The sequence below is a fragment of the Lepus europaeus genome, chromosome 6 (assembly GCF_033115175.1).
Source record: "Lepus europaeus isolate LE1 chromosome 6, mLepTim1.pri, whole genome shotgun sequence".
Lineage (NCBI taxonomy): Eukaryota > Metazoa > Chordata > Mammalia > Lagomorpha > Leporidae > Lepus > Lepus europaeus.
The window spans coordinates 130,464,596-130,490,008 of record NC_084832.1 but is presented as its reverse complement, the minus strand read 5'-3'; the positions used below and the strand labels follow the sequence as shown (position 1 = coordinate 130,490,008).

The 25,413-nt window shown below is 45.9% G+C and overlaps 1 protein-coding gene across 2 annotated transcripts in view; it reads left to right on the top strand.

Annotated features, from left to right (window-relative positions):
• Positions 1-25,413, top strand: part of NELL2 (neural EGFL like 2) — a 482,922-nt gene that overhangs the window by 115,019 nt on the left and 342,490 nt on the right. Inside the window, exons 2-3 of one of the 2 annotated variants that reach the window (XM_062195104.1) lie at positions 15,525-15,610; positions 15,938-16,066. In XM_062195104.1, the coding sequence (XP_062051088.1) occupies positions 15,556-15,610; positions 15,938-16,066 (184 nt within the window). In that variant the 5' untranslated portion in view covers positions 15,525-15,555. Of the gene's footprint in view, positions 1-15,524; positions 15,611-15,934; positions 16,067-25,413 lie in introns of both variants that reach the window. The other variant, XM_062195103.1, reaches the window with a different exon arrangement.

Below are 25,413 nucleotides of genomic sequence, written 5' to 3'. Positions count from 1 at the left end.
CACCCTCCAATGGCCGCCGCGGTAGTGCGCTGCAGCCGGCGCACCGCGCTGATCCGAAGCCAGGAGCCAGGTGCTTCTCCTGGTCTCCCATGGGGTGCAGGGCCCAAGCACTTGGGCCATCCTCCACTGCACTCCCTGGCCACAGCAGAGAGCTGGCCTGGAAGAGGGGCAACTGGGACAGGATCGGTGCCCCGACCGGGACTAGAACCAGGTGTGCCGGCGCCGCAAGGCGGAGGATTAGCCTAGTGAGCCGTGGCGCCGGCCACTTTTCCCCATTCTATAGGACACTGGCTAGAGGTTTGTCATACATTGCTTTGATGGTATTGAGGAATGTTCCTTCTATACCTAATTTGCTTAAGGTTTTTGTCATGAAAGGATGTTGTATTTTATCACATCATTTCTCTGCATCTATTGAGATAATCATATGGTTTTTGTCCTTCAGTTTGTTAATTGGATGTATCATTTTTATTGAGTTGTGTGTGTTGAGCCATTCCTGCATCCTTGGGATAAATTCTGCTTGGGCCAGGTGGGCAATATTTTTGATGTGTTGTTGTACTGGATTAGCTAATATTTTGTTGAGGATTTTTGCATCTATGTTCATTAGGGATATTGGTTTATAGTTCTCTTCTGTTATACCTTTTTCTGATTTTGGAATTAAGATGATGCTGGCCTCCTAAAAGGAGTTTGGGAGGATTCCCTCCCTTTTAGCTGTTTTGAATTGTTGAGAAGGTTTGGGGAGCTGGTGTTGTGCCATAGTGGATAAAGCTGCTGCCTGCAATGCTGGCATCCTGTATGGGTACTGGTTCGAGTCCCAGCTGCTCCACTTCTAGTCCACCTACCTGCTAATGTGTCTGGAAATCAATGGAAGATTTCCCAAGTGCTTAGGACCCTGCAGCCATGTGGGAGATGCAGATGAAGCCCCTGGTCCCTGACTTCAGCCTGGCCTACTCCTGGATGTTGCAGCCATTTGGTAATTGAACCAGCAGATGGAAGAACTGTCTCTCTGTATCTACTCCCAACATGCATACCCTTGTAACTCTGTCTTTAAAAATATATAAAATCCTTTTTAAAAAAGGATTGGGATTCATTTTTCTTTAAAATTTTGGTATAATTCAGCATCATAGCCATCCATCCCTGGGCTTTTCTTTGTTGGGAGGGTCTTTGTTACTAATTCAATTGCCATCTTGGTTATTGGTCTATTAAGGTTTCCTCTGTCTGGATGCCTCAATTTTGGTAAATTGTCTGTGTCCAAATATCTATTTATTTCTTCTAGATTTCTGAATTTGTTCACATATAGCTGTTTGTAATAATTCCTGATTATCATTTTTATTTCAGTGACATCAGTTGTAACATCTCCTTTTTCATTTCTGATTTTATTTATTTGGATCTTCTCCCTTTTTTTGATTAGTTGGGCCAGTAGGTTGTTTATTTTATCTTTCTGAAGATTTTATTTACTTATTTGAGAAGCAGAGTTACAGAGAGAGGGAGAGGCAGGGAGAAAGGTCTTTCATCTGCAGGTTTACTCCCCAAAAGGCTGCAATGGCCAGAGCTGGGCCGATCCAAAGCCTGGAGCCAGGAGCTTCTTCCACGTCACCCATGCTGGTGCAGGGGTCCAAAGACTTGGGCATCTTCCATTGCTTTTCCAGGCCATAAGAAGAGAGCTGGATAAGAAGAGGAGCAGCTGAGAAATGAAATGGCATCCATATGAAATGCCAGCACTACAAGTGGAGGTTTAGCCCACTGTGCCACAGTGCTGGCCCCCCAATAGATTATTAATTTTTTTCCAAAAAGCAGCTCTTGAATTTACTGTTTTTTTGTATTTTTTTATATTTTAATTTTGAAAATTTCTTTTTTTTGTGTGTGTGTGTGTTTTTTTTTTTTTGGACAGGCATAATGGACAGTGAGAGAGACAGAGAGAAAGGTCTTCCTTTTCCATTGGTTCACCCCTCAGTGGCCACTGCGGCTGGCATCCTGTGGCCAGTGCATTGCGCTGATCCAAAGCCAGGAGCCAGGTGCTTCTCCTGGTCTCCCATGCGGGCGCAGGGCCCAACGACTTGGGCCATCCTCCACTGCACTCGTGGGCCACAGCAGAGAGCTGGACTGGAAGAGGAGCAACCGGGACAGAATCCGGCACCCCAACCGGGACTAGACCTGGTGTGCCGGTGCCACAGGCAGAGGATTAACCTATTGAGCTGCAGCGCTGGCCGATAATTTCTAATGTTTAATATTTCTTACTTCTACTACTTTGGGGTTTGATTTATTCTTGCTTTTCTAGGATTTTGAGATACATTGTTAGATCCTTTGTTTGATGCTTTTCCAATTTCTTGTTGAAGGCACTAATTACTATAAACTTTCCTCTTAACACTGCTGTTGCTGTATCCCATAGGTTTTGATAAGCTGTGTTGGCATCTTCATTCATTTTAAGGAATTTTTTTTTGACAGGCAAAGTTAGACAGTGTGAGAGAGAAGACAGAGAGAAAGGTCTTCCTTCTGTTGGTTCACCTCCCAAATAGCCGCTATGGCTGGCATGCCGTGCCAATCCAAAGCCAGGAGCCAGGTGTTTCCTCCTGGTCTCCCATGCTTGGGCCATTCTCCACTGCCCTCTCGGGCCACAGCAGAGAGCTGGACTGGAAGAGAAGCAACCAGGACAGAACTGGAGTCCCAACCAGAACTAGAACCCGGAGTGCTGGTGCCACAGGTGGAGGATTAGCCTAGTGAGCTGTGGTGCTGTCCCATTTTAAGGAATCGTTTTTTTTTTTTTTTTTTTTTTGACAGGCAGAGTGGACAGTAGAGGGAGACAGAGAGAATGGTCTTCCTTTTTGCCGTTGGTTCACCCTCCAATGGCCGCCGCGGTAGGCGCGCTGCGGCCGGCGCACTGCGCTGTTCTGATGGCAGGAGCCAGGTGCTTCTCCTGGTCTCCCATGGGGTGCAGGGCCCAAGAACTTGGGCCATCCTCCACTGCACTCCCGGGCCACAGCAGAGAGCTGGCCTGGAAGAGGGGCAACCGGGACAGGATTGGTGCCCCGACCGGGACTAGAACCCGGTGTGCCAGCGCCGCAAGGCGGAGGATTAGCCTGTTAAGCCACGGCGCCGGCCATTTTAAGGAATCTTAAAATTTCTCCTATGATCCACTGTTTATCCAGGAGCATGTTTTTCAGTCTCCATGTGTTTGCATGTTTTGTAGAGTTTCTTAAGTTTTTAATTTCTGGCTTCATTCCATTGTTGTCTGAAAAGATACATGCTATGATTTCAATGTTTTTGAACTTGTTGAGACTTTTTTATACATAGTAGCATATGGTGTATCCTAGAGAGAGTTCCATGCACTAATGAACAGAATGTGTATTCTGCAGGTGTTGAATGAAATGTTCTTTAGATATCAATTAGATGCATATGGTTGATAATGTAAGTTAGCCCTGTTGTTTCTCTGATTTTTGTCTAGTTTATCTGTTCACCAATAAATCTGGGGTATTGAAGATCCTGCATTACTGTACTGGAGTATATATCTCTCTTTAGGTTAATTAACCTTTGTTTTAAGTAGATGGATGTCTTTGCATTGTATGCATACACATTTACTTTAGTTACATCTTCCTGTTGAAGTGATCTGTTAGCCATTACATAGTGACCTTCTTTGTCTCTTTTAACAATTTTTATCTTAAAGTCTGTTTTGTTGAGTGTCTTTGTTGGTGAGGTATGTTTCTGGTAGATAGCAGACTGATAGATCTTGTTTTTTAGACCTTTCTGCCTGTGTTTGAAATGTCTGTGTCTTTCAATTGGGGAATTTAGTCCCATTTACATTCAAGTTTATTATTGATATGTAATGACTTGGTCCTGCCATTTTCCCATAAATATTCCTTTTGTTTGTTTTGGATTTCCCTTGTCCTATTACTAGGAGTTTTTGTGCCTTCTCATTCTTTAATAATGGTGATTGTCTTTATCTGTTTCTGTATGTAGCACATCCTTAAGTATCATTTGTCAGGCTGGCTGGGTAGTGACAAATTCTTTGAATTTTTTTTTTTTTTTTGTCTTGGAAGGTCTTTGGAAGGTCTTGGAAGGTCTTGGAAGAGCTTTGCTGGGTGTAGTATTCTGGGTTGACAGGATTTATTTTCCTTTAAATTTTGAACTATAGCTTTCCATTCTCTTCTAGCCTGTAGGGTTTCTGAAGAGAAACTGGCTGTCAATCTTATTGGATATCCTTTAAAGGTAATCTGACATTTCTCTTTTGCACATATCAGGATTTTTATGTTTTATTGTTGAAAGTTTGACTGTAACATGTCTTGGTGAAGATCTCCGACCGTGTCTATTTGTGGTTCTCTGTGCTTCCTGTTCTTGGATGTCCATGTCCTTCTCCAAATGAGGGAAATTTTCTGCCATTATTTCACTCAATTATTTTTCTGTGTCATTCTGCTTTTCCACTCCTTCACAAACACCTAAGACATGTATAGTTGGTTGTTTGATAGTATTTCAAAAGATTTGTCTTCTAGCTCAGGTATTCTTTCTTCTGCCTCACTGAGTCTGTTGTGAAAGCTTCCCACTGTAATTTTTTTTGGATATATTGAATTCTTCATTTCTAATATTTTAGTTTGATTCTTCTTTTATAGCTGTTATCTCCCAGTAGATTTTTTGTCCATGTTTATGGATTTCTTTAGATTGTGTTAAGTCCTCCTCTGTTTTTGAGTAAGCTAAGAATCATTCTTTTGAGTTCTTTTTATGGCATTTTTCTCCTCATTTTCACAGTCTAATATTGAGGTATTATTGTATTCCTTTTGTGGAGTCATATTGTCTTCCTTGTTCATGTGTCTTGTGTTTCTACACTTATTTTTACACATCTGGGAAAATACTTGTTGATGTCTCTTCTGAAGGCTTTGTCCTTGGGAATGTGCCTCTGTGGCCTAGTCAAATGCCTCTGGTTTATAGTGGCCATCCAGTGGTGGGTGCAGGGTGGGGCGGGAGAGCATCAGCAAACACTGTGGGTGGAGCAAGGATCCAGTGTAACTCCAAGCTGTGTGTGGCTGATCTCCATCCATAGTAGGAAGAGGCAGTGGCTGCAATGGATGGAGTGTCCACAGCCTCAGCCCTTTTCTGAACCAAGGTGAACAAACTGCCTGTGGTGAGGCACAGGGACCTCACCGAGATCTCTGTCTGCTCCACCGTGTGGGCGTGCTGACCGTCTGCAAGGTCCCTCTCTGGCATTCAGGGAGTTTGAGCCCCTTGAGTTGGATCCATTGATTGCCCAAAGACCCAGCTTTTCCTGGCTTATGGAGATGTCACCCAGTCACAAGGAGCAGGGCCCTTGCTCTCTGCCTTGTGAACCTGTCCTTCCCCAGAGCCAGCCACCTACCTGGTACAAGCCATCTGGTGCTTTCGGGGGCGGGGGGAGCAAGGTCCTCTCACTTTCCTTAGCTAAGTGGGTGCTGTGCCCCTGCCAACTCTCCAGGCCAGACTCTAAGTCAGTGGGGACCATGGAGTTCTCCCGCAGACACGGTCCACCGGTGGCACGTGGGCCACTGCAGCACGCAGTCACTTTACCCTGAGGAGGTGGCTCCCTTGCTGGCTGCCGAGCACCCTGGTGGGTGGAGGGGAGGGAAGCAGTGTGGTTTCCTTTCCCAGAGCTAAATGCATGCCTTGCCCCCACCTCCTCTCCCATATCGACTCAAGGTCAGCAGGGGCCCCAAGGTTCTCCCTCAGACCGGATCCCCACTGGAGGTGGGCTGATGCAACCTAGCCTCTCAGTTTGCTCTGATAAGATGGCATATCCTATGCAGCTGTGGTCCCAGGAATGGCTGCTGGTGTCCAGCTAGCCGCTGTTATGTATGTGGTCTTTTTTTTTTTTTTTGACAGGCAGAGTGGACAGTGAGAGAGACAGAGAGAAAGGTCTTCCTTTTGCTGTTGGTTCACCCTCCAATGGCTGCTGTGGCCGGCGCACTGCGCTGATCCGAAGCCAGGAGCCAGGTGCTTCTCCTGGTCTCCCATGGGGTGCAGGGCCCAAGCACTTGGGCCATCCTCCACTGCCTTCCCGGGCCATAGCAGAGAGCTGGCCTGGAAGAGGAGCAACCGGGACAGAATCCAGTGCCCCAACTGGGACTAGAACCCGGTATGTAGGCACCACAAGGCGGAGGATTAGCCTATTGAGCCACGGCGCTGGCCATGTATGTGGTCTTTGCTGCTCCCTGAATTCTCTCCTCTCTTCCGTATGTTTTCCACTGAAAACTTCTCTCCAGCTGTCCCCTGGGAACATGGTCCCTTTCCTGTTCTTCTTGAAACCTCCTGTGGTCACAATCAGAGTGTCTTTTCACTGTTCAGCCCTCTTGGATCCCTCCATGGTGTTCTATTTCTATGAATTTACTACACTTACCTGTTATCAGTCTGCAGACATTTGAGCTATTACAATATTTGAGTAAAATATGTAAAATCTGCTACAAGCACTCAAAAATGGGTCCTTCTGAGGAAATTGTTTTTATATCTCTAGTGTAAATACTTAGGTGTAAATGTGTTATAGGCTTCTGAACAATTCCCAAAAAGCCTGTGTATTTTTGCTTTCTTGTTAGCAAATTGTGGGAGCTGCTTCTGCCAGCACTTGTAATTGTCAGTTTATATTTAGCCATCCTAATGTGTGTATATCCTATGGTGGTTTGAATTTAGATTTCTCTAAAGACTACTGATGCTGGGACATCTTTCTTGTACTTTTTTTCTTTTTTCTTTCTTTTTTTTTGCTATCTGTACATCTCTTTTTGCCAAAGCGTTTATTTAAATTTTTAAAAACTCATTCTTTTGGTATTACTGAATTACAAGAATTATTTAGATAAACTAAAAGCAAATCCTTTATTAGACTTTTTTTTGCAAATATTTTCTCCCACCTTTAGCTTGATTTTAATTAATTGTATATCAGAAAACAAGGAATTTAAAATTTTTCTGATGAAATACAGCATTTTTTTTAATATGCATGATTCCTGCTTAAGGAATCTCTACCTAGCTTAAACCACAAAGATTTTCCTTGAAGAGGCTTCTGCCTTCCATTTTACTCTGAATCTCATGTGTTTCCCAGCTGCTGCTGTTCGGCAGGAGTTTTTCGCGTGCATGCCAGAGAATGGAGAAGAGAAACATCGTGTTTTGTATTTGCTCCCTGGAGATCCTGGGAATTTCACGCCAGGTTTTGATTTTAGAATTCCTGCACCAGTGAGGAATGTCACTGTGACCCTGCACCAGTGAGGAATGTCACTGTGAACCTGTGGCAGAGCTTGAGATATGCTATTTATTGGGATGGATTTTGCTTTCTCTGGGTGGTCACATGTAACTCCTTGGCCAATGTGCGTAATTTCCAAGGCCTCCTTTCAGAGGTAATGTCATCCTCAAAAGCTCCCTCCTGTTGTCAGAGCACCTTTTCTCCCTTTAGCCATAATTCATGGTTTCCAGTGTGCCACCCACCCCCGTCGCCTGGTCCCCATGGAGTCTGAGCCTGTGTGCCACCCTGTGCTAGTCGCCCCATCTATTGCTTGCTTGGCCAATCTCCAGCTACCTCTTTTTGTCTGGCATCTTAGGATATTCTTTTCTTTTCTTTCTTTTTTTTTTAACGTTTATTTAATGAATATAAATTTCCAGTGTACAGCTTATGGATTACAGTGGCTTCCCCCTCCCATAACTTCCCTCCCACCCGCAACCCTCCCCTCTCCCGCTCCCTCTCCCCTTCCATTTGCATCAAGATTCATTTTCAATTCTCTTTATATGCAGAAGATCAATTTAGTATAAAGATTTCAACAGTTTGCACCCACATAGAAACACAAAGTGAAACATACTGTTTGAGTACTAGTTATAGCATTATATCAAAATGTACAGCACATTAAGGACAGAGATCCCACATGAGGAGCAAGTGCACAGTGGCTCCTGTTGTTGACCCAACAAATTGACACTCTAGTTTATGGCGCCAGTAACCACCCTAGGCTGTCGTCATGAGTTGCCAAGGCTATGGAAGCCTTCCAAGTTTGCCAACTCTGATCATATTTAGACAAGGTCATAAAAGACAGGGTGAGGATAGTAACCAATGATCCTAAGAGTGGCATTTACCAGGTTTGAACAATTATACAGCATTAAGTGGGGAAGAGGACCATCAGTACACACAGGTTGGAAGTAGAGCCATTGGTCGTAGAGTAGAGGTTATGATTACAAAGGAATGAGGCCCAAGTGTGCTAGACAGGGTCTAGAACAAAGGACAGAGTCATTATTAGATGTGCTAAGAAAGGTGCTGTCTAAGCTACAATTAAGTTTTCTGATTGAGAGGCAAATAGAACCTGATAGAAGGGGCTTGATAATAATCTGGTGGGCTTTAGGACTTGTAAGTTAAGAGGAGCAGACCTATCTATCTCTTCACATGGGGTATATCCTAAGGGAGGTGTGAACCTCCTAGGGGAAGGCACTCTGTTGACTTTCATGACTTGGCTGGCCTGGGAGGAGAGCTGGCCAGGTAAAGGCAGGGGGCATCTCTAACAAGAAATTTACAGTTCTGCCTGCAATGTTGCTGACCCTACTTGACCATCCCCTCAGCTGCAGTGGTCACTTTGGAAGTTGGGCTGAGTGAAGGGCTTTTCAGCTTAGAGCCAATAAGATCTGTGGGTCTGAGCTGGGCATCCTTCGACTCCAGGGCAGGTCCATTTCCAGTGATCCAACTCTTGGCAGAGCTGCCAGGGCTCTTCACAAGCTGACTTCTGCTGAAGCCCAGGCTTACCACATTGAAAGCCACTGCAGTGGACTGGCCTGTTGGGTCTCCTTGAGGGCAGATCACTGTCCAGATCAGCCATTAATAGGCCTGCCACCCATTGCTTCTTATGCCTAGCTTTCTTTTCCTCCTGGTTTGTGTTCAAGCAGACCAGAGGATGCAAGTCAAGGGAGTGCCCAAGTCCCATCTCTAATCTTCGGTGTCCTGAACTACAAGTCTATAGTCACAGGCATGTTCTGTAGTAGTTTTTCTAAGGTAGACAATGCCCATGAGGAAAATTATATTCTCACTTTAAAACTTTCTTTCCCTTTGGTCTGAAAGGGAGGTTTTTTCTACTTACTGTATACTTCGCTGATGGCGAAGTGAATCTAGCTATGAGATTATTATTTGAGTTCTTATTTTGGCTATGCTATTGCAGAAAAATGTTAGCCATCTCTTTTATAAGGTCTAAAGATTAAATTGTGCATCCTACAGATTCCTTCATAATAGAATTAGTTTCCTACCTTGAAGAGAATAGAGAAATGAAAGAACAAGTTGGGCTTAGAATAGAGAAATGAGGGAGCAAGTCCTAGATCGCTTGCTGACAATAGCAATATCACATGAATACTTAGCAAACCGTTTCAACCATTAGATAACAACTTAAGAAAACATTTACCAGAAGGTCCAATGCCTTCTATAAATTTTAAGAATCATGTATTTGAAAACTCCTCTTAAATATCTAACATGGTGTAGTTTGTTTAACCAGTAAACTTAAGCACAACCATCTAAAATGTTTTTAGTTTCTTTCTACCAACAAGTTTAAAACATATGATACATAGATTCAGGTCACACAAATTAAAATGTATCTTTGATTAATTTTAGCAGCTTAAATTTATGGACAATCTTATCTATAAGCCATTTAAAATAAAACTCTTAATAAAATTTCCTATGTGGACATACAATATGTACACACATATAACATAGCATAATAGACCAATATAGCAATTTTAATTATAGCTTTTAAAATCTTTAACTCTTTTTGTAGATTGCCAATTGATTTGAATTGCTTTTTGTTTTTAGATTACTTTAACACATTGCTTTAACAGAGCATCAGAGTTTAATTCTATGTCAAAGAGAAATTGAGCTTCCTATGATCTTTTGCTGTGAGGTTTCCTTCCTTTACCTTCTTTCATATTGGTGACCATGTTTCTGTGTTTCTGTGTGTAACACATCTTTAAGCATCTTTTGCAGGGCAGGATGAGTGGCAACAAATTCTTTCAGTTTCTGTTTGCTATGAAAAGTCTTAATTTCACCTTCATTCACAAATGAGAGCTTTGCAGGATATAATATTCTGGGCTGGCAGTTTTTCTCTCTTAGTACCTGGGCTATATCTCGCCATTCCCTTCTAGCTTGTAGGGTTTCTGATGAGAAGTCTGCTGTGAGTCTAATTGGAGATCCTCTGAGAGTAATCTGACATTTCTCTCTTGCACCTTTTAGAATCTTTTCTTTATGTTTCACTGTAGTGAGCTTGATTACAATGTGTCGTGGTGAGGATCTCTTGTGGTCATGTTTATTAGGGGTTCTATAAGCTTCCTGTACTAAGATGCCTCTGTCCTTCTCCAAACCTGGGAAATTTTCTGCTAGTATCTCACTGAAAATGCCTTCTAATCCTTTCTCCCTCTCCATGCCTTCAGGAACTCCTAGAACCCGAATGTTAGGTTTTTTAATAGTATCCTGTAGATTCCTGACAATATTTTTTAGATTTCTAATTTCTTCTTCTTTTCTTTGGTTTGCCTGTTTCCTTTCCTGTTCTCTGTCTTCTAAGTCTGATATTCTCTCTTCTGCTTCGCCCATTCTGTTTTTAAGGCTCTCTAATGTGTTTGTCATTTGATCTATTGAGTTCTTCATTTCATTGTGGTTTTTTGTCACTATCACAGTTTCATGTTCTACTGGTTGTTTCATTTCATTTTGATTCCTCCTTAATATTTCACTTTCACGAGAGAGATTTTCTATCTTGTCCATGAAGGATTTCTGTAGTTCAAGAATTTGTTTTTGAGAACTTCTTAATGTTCTTATCAATTTTTTGAGATCTGCTTCTTGCATTGCTTCTATCTCATCATCTTCATAATCTTGAATTGGGGTGTCTTTTTCATTTGGGGGCGTCATAGTGTCTTCCTTGTTCTTGTTACCTTGGTTTTTGCGTTTGTTGTATGGCATGTTGGAGATATTTGGTTTCTTCACTGTGGTGTTTTTTCTTGTTACACTATGGCTCTATATTAAGTGGACTGTCTTCTTTCGGTGGAGCCTTAGTGGCTTGAGATAAGTGTGGACTGAGAGCTGTGTTTGGTTCCTCAGGGTTGAGGGTGTGTCAAAGATGACACTCCCAGGTTAGGCGTGGTAAATCTCTCTTTCTTTCTTTCTTTCTTTCTTTTTTTTTTTTTTTTGCTTCAAAAGGGAAGTAATTCCGCACAGCTGAATGTAATTGGAGGTAGTTAGCAGGCAAATGATATACCCACAGGAGCTAGAGATCGGAAGCTCTTTCCAAAGGACCACACAGGGAATCTCTGCTGCCCTTGGTGTGGGCTCCAATTCTCCTGCAGTCTCCCACTGGGTTGCCAAGTTAGATGCTAATCTCCTGTTATTTCACCCCTCCCCCCAGAGTCAGGTTTTTCTGCTAGGCTCAGGGCTGGTGCAGACCTGAGGTCGCCCTGCTTATGGCATATGTCCAAAATGGCGCCTGCTCTTTGTCTTGCTAGCCTTTGAGGGGTGAGCAGAAAGAGAGAAACTCGTGTCCGTATTGGTCACTTTTTTTTTCCTCTCTCTCTTCTAGTTAGCCTGGTGAACTTTTCCCCACAGAGTTTCAAGCCTCGTTCCCTCTAGTCTCCTCTTTCTTTTTTCCCGCTGGTGTCTCGGGCTATTGAGGTTTGGCTCACTTCGCGTTCCAGCGCTGGTGTGTTGAGTCTGCCGCTGGTGTCCCGAACTTGGGCTCCCACGCTCTCCACGCAGGTCCACTGTGAATCACTAGTTCCGGAAGAGTTTCCTCTGCTGTTTCTTCCCCTACTCTTCCTTGACCCTGCAGTATCTCCACTTTTATTAACCTGTGTGTCTTGCTGAACTATCAGTGTGCTCCCTTCCTATTCCGCCATCTTGCCGCTCCTTCTCTTTTTTTTTTTTTTTGACAGGCAGAGCGGACAGTGAGAGAGAGAGAGGTCTTCCTTTTCCATTGGTTCACCCCACAATGGCCGCTGCGGCCGGCGTGCTGCGGCCGGCGCACCTAGCTGATCTGAAGCCAGGAGCCAGGTGCTTCTCCTGGTCTCCCATGTGGGTGCAGGGCCCAAGCACTTAGGTCATCCTCCACTGCACTCCCGGGCCACAGCAGAGAGCTGGACTGGAAGAGGCGCAACTGGGACAGAATCTGGTGCCCCGACCGGGACTGGAACCCGGTGTGCCGGCACCGCAGACGGAGGATTAGCCTAGTGAGCCGCGGTGCTGGCCAGGATACTCTCTTCTTAATTCAAAGCTGATCTATAGTGAACGTATTGGACATTTCACTTAGCTTTCAAATGTGTTTGTGGTAGAAGGGACCCATCACAGTCAAGGAGAGTTGACCATTCTGAGTGTGCTTCTCATGCGTGGTTCCTTTTCGTTGGTTTTCTTTGGATGATGTAATTTATGCTGTAACTCTGTGATCCACCGTCAGGAGATGCAAACTGTGGATGCTCATCTTGCAGTTCTGTAATTCACAGCCTAAATTGGGGCTCACTGGGTTAACACCAGATTGTTGCAGTGTCCTTTCCTCTCTTGGAGGCTGTTGCAGTGTCCTTTCCCATGTCCCACCCAGTTCCTGAAGGTGGCCACAAACCTTGGCTCCCAGCCCTTGCATATCCATAGGCAGCAACAGCAAGTACATGCCCCCCACCCCCATCCCATTGCTCTGATCCCCTCTTCTGACTCCACATTTTTAGGACCCTTGTGATTATATTGGGTACTTCCAGAAAATTTAAGATAATCTCCCTTATTTAAGGTCAGCTGATTAGCAATCTTAATTCCATCTGTATCCTTAAATCTCTTTGTATGTAAGGCACATTCACAGATTCTAAGGATTAGGGTCAGGAAAGGTTGGTTTGCTTTTGTAGGGAGATGCTGCCATGCCTACTACAATGATTACAAGCAAAAAAGTAGCACTGTCTGAAAGGAGTTTTGGTGTAGGTGCATCTAACACCTGAGTGAACAGAGGCAAAGAGACTGTGCAGTGCTAGGGTTTCTGCATCCCAGCTGCAGTGGCAGCACAAGGAGGGAGTGTGGAGAGCACACATCTAAGAAGCTGCTCAGGGCCTGGTGCTTGGCTCAATGCCTGACCACTGCCTGCGATGCCGACATCCCATACTGGAACAGTGATTCGAGTCCCTGGCTGCTCTCTTCCCCAGCTTGGCTCCCTGCTTGTGCATCTGGGAAATCAGCAGAAGATGGACCACGTTCTTGGGCCTTTGCTACCCTTGGAGGAGACTTGGAGTTCCAGGCTCTTGCCTTCAGCCTAGCCCAGCCCCAGCTGTTGCCATCAATTGGGAGGTGAACCAGTGGATGGAATATCTCTTTCTCCTTAGGTTTCTCCCTCTTCCTTTTACTCTGCTTTCAAATAAAAAAAAATTAATAAAAAGCTGCACAAAGAGAGACCAATGACACATAGATAAAGTGCAAGGTTGGCAGTAGTGGAATGCATCAGGTCACGACCCAGAATGCTATTGTTCATTCTAGAAGGCAAAGACAGCTCCAACCAAGTGTGCAACCCAGACTGTCAGAGCTCAGGCTGAAAGCCTCTGCCAGGGACTCGTGTCATTGTGGTTTCCAAACTTCACACTCTGCTCCCTCTGCCCTGGACCCACGTGTTAATTGTTCCATACTATTAATTAGGATGAGGAATTACAGGGGCAGGTTCAACTGGAATAATTTTGGGTACAAAAATACTATCCTTCTGGAGGGAGCATGAGTGTGTGTGGGTGCTAGGCGCAGGCCCACTAACCCCCAGCTCTCAGCATGCTGGGAGCGAGAGGAATCAGTGTTGTTGCTGCAACTCTGCTGTGCCGAAATACACGTACAGTAATTGTCACGTGTATACGCACCTGCATGTCTGTTGCGTTCTTATTTTCTTCTGATAGCATTATTTAAACTTTATTTTATGTAATTTATGTAGATGCTCACTTCAACTTAATATTTTGGATATAGTGTTCCAGAGCCAGCTTTAATTCCCTGTTGAAGAATTTATTTTGAATTAAATTATGTGAATTTTACATGGTGTTGTTTTGCAAACCAGAGAAATTTCATACAATATTTTATCCTATGTAAGTATTGTAGTATTCCTCAAAGTTTACCAAATTAAAGATAGAATTAAATGGAAAATTTGATATGATTTATCTGTTCATCTGTTCTGTCTAGCTTATCTTCTTGGATTTAACTATCATGCATTTATCTATCATTCATTTGTTTCTCATCTATCTACAATCATTTATCTATCATTCATTTATATCCTTATCAATTACCGATCTAGTCTGCTTGTTTCTCATCTATCTACAATCATTTATCTATCATCTGTGTGCATCTAATCTATTTAATCTGTCTTCTTTCCCGTTCCTATGTATTATCCATTTATCAATTGCCTGTCAATCATCTGTCCATCTTCCATCCATTATCTGTATATCCCCCTTCCTACCTGCCTACTCATTTATCATCTGCCCTTCTATCCGTGTGTCCTAGCTGTGTCTAGTCTCCTATTCGTCCTTTTCCGTGTGGGTAGGCGCCCTGCTCATCTCGCTCAGCGAGAGCTAGGCCGGATCCCGGCGCCCGCGGCCTGGGAGCTGTCCAGCGGTTCCTGGCTAAGTTCTGCTGTGCGCTCTCAGCACCAGGGAAGCTCTCCAGCGCCCCGCCCTGGGCAGGGGCCTCTCCGCGAAGGCTCGCCGGGCTTCCCAGTTGTGCCATCGGCCCCCACCTCTCTCTTTACTGGGCCTCGGGCTTCTGCGCTTTCCCCGGAGAGGGTGCCGCGCCCGGGCCGCCCCGGAGCAGAACACAACAGCGGTGGACTCCCAGCCCTGGCCGGGCGGGGGCGGGGGGCACCGCGCATTCTAGCCGCGCCCCTGCGGCTGGTGGCCGGGTCTGTCTGCCTGGCTTCTGACGCGCAGCCGGAGCTGAGGGTGAGAGCAAGGACCGGCCGGCAACTTGGCACCTAGGGTGTCGATCTGCGATCCCGAAAGGACCTGGCGTGGCCCGGGCGGCGGGAGTGGAGGACGGAGGGCGGAAGCTGCCGCGGTTTGGGGCTCGCTGGGTCGGCTCGGAATCCAGGAGCCCGCGCTGGGGAGGATGCACAGCCGGGCCCCCAGCTGCCCTCCCCACCCCTGGCCTCCCGCCCCCTCTCCCCGGGAGCCGGGTCCTGGGCTCCGCGCTCTCTCCATTGTCTCTGCCTGTACTGCAGGTTCGCGCGGCGGCGAAGACGCGCGGTGAGGCCGCCCTCGCCCGGCTCTCTGGGGCGCATCCCTTGCTGCCCAGCGAGCTTTGGGCGGCTTTCACCCGGCTGGGGAGCGAATTCGCCCGCAAGCCCGACCTCCCGAGACCCCTCCCCACCCCCTCCCAGCAGGCGCCGGCGCCGGCGCCGGCGCCGGCGCTGCGTGGGAGCGGCTGTGCGCATTGGAGGGTCCAAGTTCTCCGCGCTCCGGGGGCCTCCCTTTCCTTTCTTAGGCGGCCCAATCGTGTTAATCCCGCTAAAGAGTGGATGCGAGGCAGCGGCAGGGGGGCGACGCTTTTCCCGCTGGATTCCGGGAACCTCTTCGGCGTTTCTTTTCTGTTCCAGAGGGAGGCGATGGACTGAGCGGAGCCGCGCCATGGAGTCTTCGGGCTTGCTGAGGACCCTCTGTTGGCTCTGCGCTTTTGGAGCAGGTGCGTGCCGGCCTCGCCGCCGACCGGTTCGGTTCCGGGTGGGGGCTTGGAGCAGGGGCGGGGCAGGTCCGCGTTTTCGGTGCCTGCCCTGGAGATGGCGAAGCGGGTCGCGCCCCAGCCCGGGTCTGCGGCCCGGGAACTTTGCGCGGAGCGGGCTGTGCGCTGGGTCGGCGAGATGGGGCCGCGGGCTCGCCTGCTCCCGGCGTGGCTGCTGCTCGCAGGTAGGCTCTGGGCGGCGAGCAGCCGCTCCGAGTCCTGCATCCAGGCGTGCGGCTCCTCTCTTGATGCAGCCTTTTCCTTCTTCCCTCCCCTTCCCCACTCCAGCAGTGTGGGGGCTTGGTGTGGATCCCTCGCTGCAGATTGATGTCTTGACGGAGTTCGAACTGGGGGAGTCCACGGCCGGAGTGCGCCAGGTCCCAGGGCTGCACAATGGGACCAAAGCCTTCCTCTTTCAAGGTAGGGCCGGGCGCTGCCGAGCGGGGTCTGGGGAGGGGGTCGGCCTCTGGCTGGCGCTGGTGGGCAGGGGAAGAGGGGTGCAGCCCTGGCTCTGGTGAGGGGGGAGTCGCTGGGCCCTCGCGCCCGGCTCCTACCTCGGTACGCCTAGTGCCGGGGCCAGTGGACAGTCCCTTCATGACCGAGCGGGAACTCCGCTGGCAGACATGGGCTTTAGAGCCTGGGGAACAATGGATCGTCGCCGAGAGCCGCACCAGGGAAGCTGCGGGGGAAGGTAGCGGAGACGGAGATCCCTGGAAGTTTCAGGTGCGGCGGCGCCCGCGGGCGGCCCGCGGGCCCTGGGTGAGGCCGGGCTCCCGGACGTACCATCCTTCCCCGGGTCCGCCGCCGTCTCCCGGAGAGGGAACAGCATGCGCGCAGCGTTACTTTGAGAATCTTTCAAGGAGATGTTAATTTAGGAGTCTCCCTTCTCCCACCCTTGGTTGCGTACCAGGACTGCAAAACTTGGTTTTGGCCATCAGCTGCGCGCTGTTGTCTAATTTCAAATCACATTAGGTGTGTATGCAGTCAGGTCAAACGGGCCGCACGGGCGCTCATCATCAGTTTACCAAGGTTTTGGACTGCTGAATATGAGCTTCCCCAAGGCAGCCGGAGGGGCGTAGAAAGAGGAGCTTCCCAGGGCAGCAGCACAGAGGAAGGCCCACGAGAAGCGGAGTTGGGACTCACGCCTGGCGGGTACAGCCTCAGGCCCACTCAACCAGGTGTTGCTTCTGCGGTTTTGCTTGTGCGGCTTCCCAGGAAGCCAGCTCCTGGTTAGGGAGAGTGGGTGTGCGAAGTAAGGCCCCTGGAGGGCAGGCCTGCCGCCCAGGAGAGGCAGCCGCCAGTGCTGCTGCTGTTGCCTGCCGCCGCCAGAGTGTGTCACCCCAGCAGCAGCAACTGCTGTGTGTGGCGCTTACCTAGGAGGAGCTTGCTCTTGGAAGAGATTAAAATGTCAATTTTGTGTTTCTAAAACTTACTTAATGAATGTTTGCATTGTGGCATTTGTGAGGCCAGTGTTTAGTTCAGGGTCGTCTTTGGGAGGGTAGAGCTTGAAGAACAGTGACCACATCTAATACAGGAAATAAGCCTAGACTTTCAGCAGGATTTCAGATGAACAGAAGTGTCCCTATGGCTAAGCTTCTGTTTTCTGTTTCGTGTTGATTTGTTTTTATCTGATTTTTAACCTCTGTGAACTGGAAATATTATTCAGGACTACCAGTTTGAGAAACTGTGAAGCTCACGCCTGATGATCAGGTGTGTTGAGGTGCCACCAGGCTTCCCTGCAGAGAGCCTGGACTCCCGGAACCAGAAACCCCAGGACTGTGTCTTCCATGCTAGACAGTAAGGTAGTTGCTGGGAAATCGCCTCAAGGGATCAGTGTCTTCGGGTTAACTAATTTTTTTTATAAAGAGTGATTAATGATCACTTATTTAAATTGCCATTGTCTTCATGGCAAGCATTGCATTTTCTCTAAATCATCCACAGTAACCACATGGCATGAGGAATTGTTGTTTATGTTGCCTTGTTGATACAGGATCCAATATTCAGACAGAATAGATGTTTGCAAATATAATTTATGATATCCGGAGATGTAAAATTCCTGACAGATTATGAGCTTTATTTCACATAGCCAGTCGTTCGGTGAGTAATCGCTGCCTGCTGTGTTCTCAGGGGGCCTGCATTACTGATGTGCTGATGATGCGCCCTTAATTTCACCTGTTTCCAGGATTAGACTCCAGAGTTGTCAACAGGTGTCTTAGGCCCCACAGGCCACGTCTGCCACACCTCGGAGAGCAGCCTGGAACCTGCTGCTCCACTTGGGTTCCAGGAGCTTTCCGACATGGAGGATTTTACAGATTTCATGGACAGTGAATCTTGCGGATACTGTATGTGGTGTATAAAATGTCAGAGCAGGAATAGTAACAAGTTCAAACACCTGGGAGGTGCTTTCAGTTCTCGTGTGCACCTGTTATACAAGGTTCTTGGTGCTGCCAGTTGTGCTCTGTGTCGTTGGAGGAGATCATGGCCCACCGGACTGCCCCTACAGTGACCTACCCATCTTCTGTCTCTGAGCTCCAAACTAGACACCCCAGTGGAAGCTTTCCCGGTCACCGTGTCTCACCTCATAGTGCTCCTTCTTTTGGCTGCTTCGGTTTTCCTTTAGTGATTTTTGAGTTGCATACAATTCTGCACCTTTTGAAACTATAAGTACATTTTGTAAATTATTGTCAAAGATTTATCATTACAAAATGTTTTATTATGTCCGATAAAAGTAAATACTTCAGAATCATACCTTTTTATCATAATAGCAACTATAGTATCACTCAGCTGGTTTTGTTGCTGTTGAAACTTGATTTATAACTCTATGGAAATATAAATAGCAAGATGCTGGATTAGAGTATCTCTTAACAAATGTGGTTTTTGATCTGTGACAGTTACAATAATTTTCAAAAGGAGAAAGTTTCCAGACCATAGCTTGGAATCTGTATCAAGATCTTTGAGTCATTTTTAGCTATAATCTGACTCATAGCCACAAAAATACACTTACTAAGCTTTTAAAAAATGGAAGTGTGAATACTGACAATGAAAAGTCCTATGAAATGTTGTAAAGAGATCTGAAATCTTAAGGACTAGTGCAGTTATAGGTAGAATTTTACCTAGTTTTATTTACAGTCTAGGGAATATTTTACAAGATAATGATCATTAGGTTCTTTTCCCTGTGTACATGAGAGATCAGGAATGAGAGCATATAGAAGCAAAGTTCTAGAGCTTTATAGAAACCTAGCATGATTTTTAAATCTTTGATTTTAACCATTCATCTGGCCGGATTTCTGAAGTAGAGAATTTTATCTGTTGATGTAATAAAATTTCTTCTGAAGTGCTCACAGGTTTTCTACTGTTAATTCCCACAAGAGAAGTACAGAAAATCAAAGCATATTTTTTTCCTGAGTTGATAGTTTGGAAATAAGCTTACTCATTGTTTTTATAGCACTTAAAGATTTAAAGGCACACGACGTTCACCTGGTGAGCTCTCACGTAGCGTTTGAGAACAGGAGTGAGGAAGGCAGTTACAGGTGAGGCGTTGACTGTGGTAGGCACGAGAACCGCACTGAGGAAAGCAGTGGCCACGAGGGTCTGCCCGCAGTGTGATGGTCAGTGGTGTCTGAGAACTTGAGGGTGACGTAAGGGCCACTGTAAACCCACAGAGTGGGAGAAGACAACAGCTAAGATGTGGGCCCAGGTGGAAGGTCACCAGTTACGTCCGCATTGCGGAATTGCTTAGTTTTGCTGTTTGAGTCCTCTGGACTATAACACGAGCGTTCTTGTGAAGATTAAATTAGCTGTGTTCATTCCTTCCATTCCTTGTGCGGCTGCTGAACTGCCCAGTGTTAGGCACTAAGCAGATAAGGAAGTTAGAACTTGTCTTTGCTTTCACAGTACCTTGAAGTAGCCATTAATAATCACCACTAAGACACCTTTGTGAAGAACACTTAGAGTGGAAGGGGATCTTCATTCCAGTTTGGAGAGTTCCAGCGTCAAGGAACAGACTTTGAAGAGTCAGGTGAGCTGGCCACTGAGGGGCACCTGTGAGTCGTCTGGAGAGGCTGCATGTGTGCATAGAGATCAGAGCAGCACAGGCTGGGGAGAGGTCCCACGCCAGGACTGGATGGTGTGCTTGAGAAGACAGGAGAGCAGAGACAGGAAATGCAGCAGAAGAGGAAGCAGGGACCAGGCTGCATGGTGGACCATGTTAATACAGCAGAACTGAACATAGAGTATTATACAAAGATACAATGTGGTGTGCAGAGTAATGGCGCCCTACAGATGTGCATGTCCTAACTCTGGGCTTTTGAGAATACTGTGTTGTATGACACAGCTTACAGCTGGTAAGCTGTCTGTCCTGGATGATCTGGGAGAGTGCTATGTAATCATAAGTGTCCTTTAAATCTGAGAGAGGTAGTACAGTCAGTGAGTGAGTGATACAAGAAAGACTATCAGAGAGGGGGGTGAGGGGAGCGAGCGAGAGAGGCAGGGAGAACTCTCAGAGGCCTGTAGTGGCTGGGGCTGACGCTGGGAACTGGCAGCTCAATCCATTTCTCATAAGTAGGTGGCAGGAACCCAAATACTTGGGCCATCACCACTTCCTCCAAGGGTCTGTTTTAGGAAGAAACTGGGTTCAGGTACTCTATGGGATGTAGGCATCTTAACCATTAAGCCAACCACCTCTTCTCATTGCTGGATTTGAAGCTAGAAGTGCGCCAGGAGCCCGGGAATGAAGGCCACCTGTAGAAGCTGGAAAAGGAAAGAAAATGCATTTCCCTTGGAGTCTCCAGAGGGAACCCAACAGTCCTGCTTCCTTGACTGTAGTCCAGGGGGGCTTGTTTTGGACATAGGACCTCCAGGATTCTGAGAGCATAAGTCTGAGTTGATGAGAGTCATTTGGTTTGTGGTGATTTGTTATAGCAGCACTAGAAAGTTAGTATGGGCTTTGTATGTGAAAGTGAGTGCTTCAGCCATAGATGCCTGAAGATATGGAATTGGCTTTGGAATTGAGCTGTGGGCAGATGTGGAAGTTTTGGGGTTCATAATGGAAAATAAATATAGATTGACTTGGGTAGACCTTTTATAGAAATGTGGATGTTGGTCACTACACAAATGGTAGAGAAAATGTAGGTCACCTCAGAGAGCACTTAGGGCATCCTGGAGGTTGGTGGAGTACTGGCCGTTCACAGCATGGCCAGTGGAGGACTCAGGTGGAAATGAAGGGCTCGTTACTGTAAACTAGAGAAAAGGGGTTCCTTGTTACTTGTAATGTCAGAAAATTTGGCTGAACTGTGTCTTGTGGTTGTGTGGAAAATGAACTTGTAAACAATGAACTTGGATAATTAGCTGTGACTTTTATGCAAAGAGCTGAAGGTGAGCTCTGGGTTTGTCATGTTGCCAGTAGTAAAATGTGAGAGGAGAGAAAGATTTAGCAAAGAATCATTAAGCAGAAAGGATCCAGAGCTTGTTGAATTTCACAGCCTATCCTGATTAGAACATAATTGTTAAAATAAGAGATTGACTGTAAGGAATGCTTATTCTGGAGAGAAAGCCAAGGGTGTGGTTGTTCTTTGCTAGTGCCTCAGAAGTGATAAAAGATCATGGTGCTTCGTTACCTAGTGGGCTTATTGAAGACCTTGTGACCCGTGGGCCCCCAAACCAGTTCAGCAGAAGCCAGGAACCAGATGGCTTATCCAGGACATATCTGTGGGGGAGCCTTTTCCATTTAGTAGTGAATCTCCATGACATACTTGGGAGTCCTACAAGATTCTAAGGAATGTTATAGGAGCAGAAAATGCTGCTGATCTTGCTGGAAGGGTCGGTGAGGAGATGAATTCAAGGAAGGCTGTTGGATCCCTGAGCCTGCACACGTAGGAAGTAGGTTGATGGAACCACGCAGCCCTTTCCTCAGGAAGGGTTGACTCAGGGCAGAACTGAGCACCCAGGGGCAGATCCAGAGCCAGAGGCTCCTTCCTAGACCTGGAGACCACATGGAGTTTGCCTGGGCCGAATTCAGAATTGTTGTGGTCTGACAGCTAATTGTTTTTGTTTGAGTTGCATTGTCTGCTGTTTTGAATGATGATAATTATCCTGTATCTATCTTACTGTTTTGGGAGCAGGTAATTTATTTCTTGGGATTTGAAGGATCTTAGGTGGAGAGAAATTGTGTCTCAGAATGATGTCTTAGGTGATGAGACTGGAGACTTAGTGTTTTTTTTTTTTTTCCCTTCCGAAGATGGATTTATTTAAAGGCAGAGTTGCAGAAGGAGGGGAGGAGAGAGAGAGAGAGAGAGAGAGAGAGAGAGAGATCTATCTCCACTCTCTAGTTCACTCCCTGATGGCAACAATGCCAGGTCTGTACCAGGCTAAATCCAGGAGTCTGGAACTCCATCCTGGTCTCTGATCTGGGTGGCAAGGGCCCAGGTAGTTAGACCATCCTCCGTTGCTTTCCCAGGTGCATTAACACGGAACTGAATTGGAAGTGGAACAACCAGGACTTCAACCAGCACCATGCTGGTGTTACAGGTGGCCACCTAATGCACTGCACCACAATGCTGGCCATTGATACATTGCTTTATATTTAATGAATTTTTTACATTGACAATAAAAATTTTATTCTTAGTTGAACGTGATATTTTAAAATAGCCATACATTGTGGAATGGCTAAATGGATCTTATTAACGTGTGTCACCTCACATAGTCATAATTTTTTTGTGATGAGACTTCAGAATCTACTGTGTGTGATTCTCAAGAACATGATACATTGTTGCTTACTACAATCCTGGTGTTGTAGACTTCTTGAACTTGGAATTTCCTGAACTTTTGTGTGCTTTGACAACCATCTCTGCAATGACCCCGCTAGCCCCAGCCCTGGTGACCAGCACAGCTTCCCACTCGTCCCACTCGGTGCTGCTTTTGAGTCCCAGGTTTTCAGATTTTGCATGTAAATGAGATCAGGTGGTGCTTCCTGTGCATGGTTTAACTCCTGCAGGTTCACCCATATCGTCACAAATGAAAGGATTGCACTGCGATCTATACCATGTTTTCTGTATTTATTTTATGGTTGGTGGATTAGTTGTGACTATTGGGGATAATGCTCAATGAACATGAGAATAGTATTTCTTTTGGTATTTGTATTTAGTGTAAAGTGTAGTCTAAGTATGTTGCTTTTTTATTATGTTATCATATGAATGATTTCTCCATTGCTGAAAATGTAGTGTTAAAGTCTGTTTCTTTTGTTCTGCAGTCTGTTTTTCCCTTCAGATGTATTAATGTTTGTTTTTTTATATATATATATATAAGGTGTTCTGATGTTGGGCATGTCTATAATTGTTACATCGCCTTGCTGAATTGGGCCCCTTTATCACTATAAAATGAGCTTGTCTCTGGTAGGGTCTTTGCATGGAAGTCCGTTTTCTCTGACGTGGGTGTAGCTACCCCTGCTCTGTTTTGTTTTTTATTTGCATTGCTGTCTTTGATTTTCAGTGTATGTATGTCCTTAAAGCCGAAGTCTCTTGTAAGCAGCTTCTTGTTCAATCTTTTTTTGTTTTTAACTCATTTTTATTGGGGGTGGGGAAGACAGAATTTTGATTTCCTGTCTGCTGGTTCACTCCCCCAATGCCTATAACAGCTGGGACTGGGCCATTCTGAGTTTTCCATGTGGGTGGCAAAGACCTAACTTCTTTTTTTTTTTTTTTTTTTTTTGACAGGCAGAGTTAGAGAGACAGACAGAGAGAAAGGTCTTCCTTCAGTTGGTTCACCCCACAAATGGCCGCTATGGCCGGTGTGCTGCAACCGGCACGCTGTGCCGATCCAAGCCAGGTGCTTCCTCCTGGTCTCCCATGTGGGTGCAGGGCCCAAGCACTTGGGCCATCCTCCACTGCCTTCCCGGGGCCACAGCAGAGAGCTGGACTGGAAGAGGAGCAACCGGGGCAGAATCCGGTGCCCCAACTGGGACTAGAACCCGGGGTGCTGGCGCTGCAGGCAGAGGATTAGCCTAGTGAGCCGCGGTGCTGGCCAGGACCTAACTTCCTGAGCCATCACTGCTGCTTTCAGGAGTGCATATAAGCAGGGCTGGACCTGGTGGAGGAGCCGAGACTTGAACTCAGGCACTCAGATGTGTTGCAGGCATCTCTAGTGGCTTCTTAAGTGTTGCAGACCCCAGGCCTTTTTTTTTTTTTTTTTTTTAATCCATTCAGCAGCTCTGTATCCTTTTATTGGAGGATTTAATCCACTTACATTCGAAGTAATGACTGGTAAGTGAGATTTTGTTAATTGTTTACTGGTTGCTTTGTAGATCGTTTGATGCTTTCTTCCTCTCTCATAGCCTTTTATTATCAGGTGATTTTCCCTGGTGGTATGCTTGGCTTCCTTACTTTTTTATGTTTTTGTATCTATTAGAGATTTTTGTTTTGTCATTACCTGAAGGTTACATAAAATACACTCTATCACGGGCTGCGTTACACTGATAACTGGTGAACTTCGATCACAAAAAAATCTGTACGCGTTACCCACCCTCCCCTTTTGCTTTTGTTTTTGACGTTACAGATTACATGTTTTTAAAAAATTTTGACAGAGCAGTAGAGATGGAGAAACACATAGGGAGAGGGAGAGAGGAGAGAAGAGAGAGAGGAAGAGGCAGAAGGGGAGGGAAAGGGAAAGCAGCGAGCAAGGTCTTCTATCTGTTGATTCACTCCCCTAATGGCTGTAATGGCCAAGTCTGGCCAAAGCTGAATCCAGGAGTAAGAAACTCCCCCTGGGTGTCCCACTTAGGTGTCAGGGGACCAATCCCTTGAACCATCATTGCTGCTTTGCCCAGGTGCTGGAAGGTGTTTGCAGAGAAATCTGCTCTCCTTGGAATTGTTCTTCATGTGGCTTTGTTCTTTTGTCTTCCTGTTTTTGATTATTGAAAGCTTGGTTATAATATGTCTTGGTGTTTTGTTTGCATTGAAGCTGATTGGAGATCTTTGATTTACTCTATTTGTTTATTACCTCAGATTTGAAAAGTTTTCTGCTATTTCTTTAAATACTTTTTTGACTAAGAAAAATATATTTTAATTACAGAAAATAAAATTTAAGCTAGATTTAATACAGCACATTTCCCTAGTCGATAGAATCTGTAGGTTTTCTTTCTTTCTTTTTTTTTTTTTAACTTACTTATATCCTAGAAAGATGATGATTAGAAACAGTAAAGAGAGGCTGGCACTGTGGCGCAGCGGGTTAATGCCCTGGCTTGCAGTGCCGGAATCCCGTATGGGCGCCAGTTCTAATCCTGGTTGCTCCTCTTTTGATTCAGCTCTCGGCTGTGGCCTGGGAAAGCAGTAGAAGATATTCCAAGTGCTTGGGCCCCTGCACCCACATGGGAGACCTGGAAGAAGCTCCTGGCTCCTGGCTTCGGACTGGCACAGTTCTGGTCATCTGGGGAGTGAACCATTGGATGGAAGACCCCTCTCTCTCTGTCTCCTCCTCTCTCTGTAACTCTTTCAAATAAATAAAATAAATCTTAAAAAAATAAAAAAGGAAAGAGTAAAGAGGAACTTGGGGTGGGGTGAAGAGTATAAATGAATTTTGATGCATTTTCTTTTCTTGCAGAAGGGAACTACTTAATTTTTAGAGTTGCAAGTGAAATTTTGGGGAGATTTATCAAGAATCTTTGAAGTAATTTTAAAAAGATTTATTTATTTATTTATTTGAAAGTCAGAGTTACACAGAGAGGAGAGGTAGAGAGAGAGAGAGAGAGAGAGGTCTTCCTTCCACTGGTTCAATCC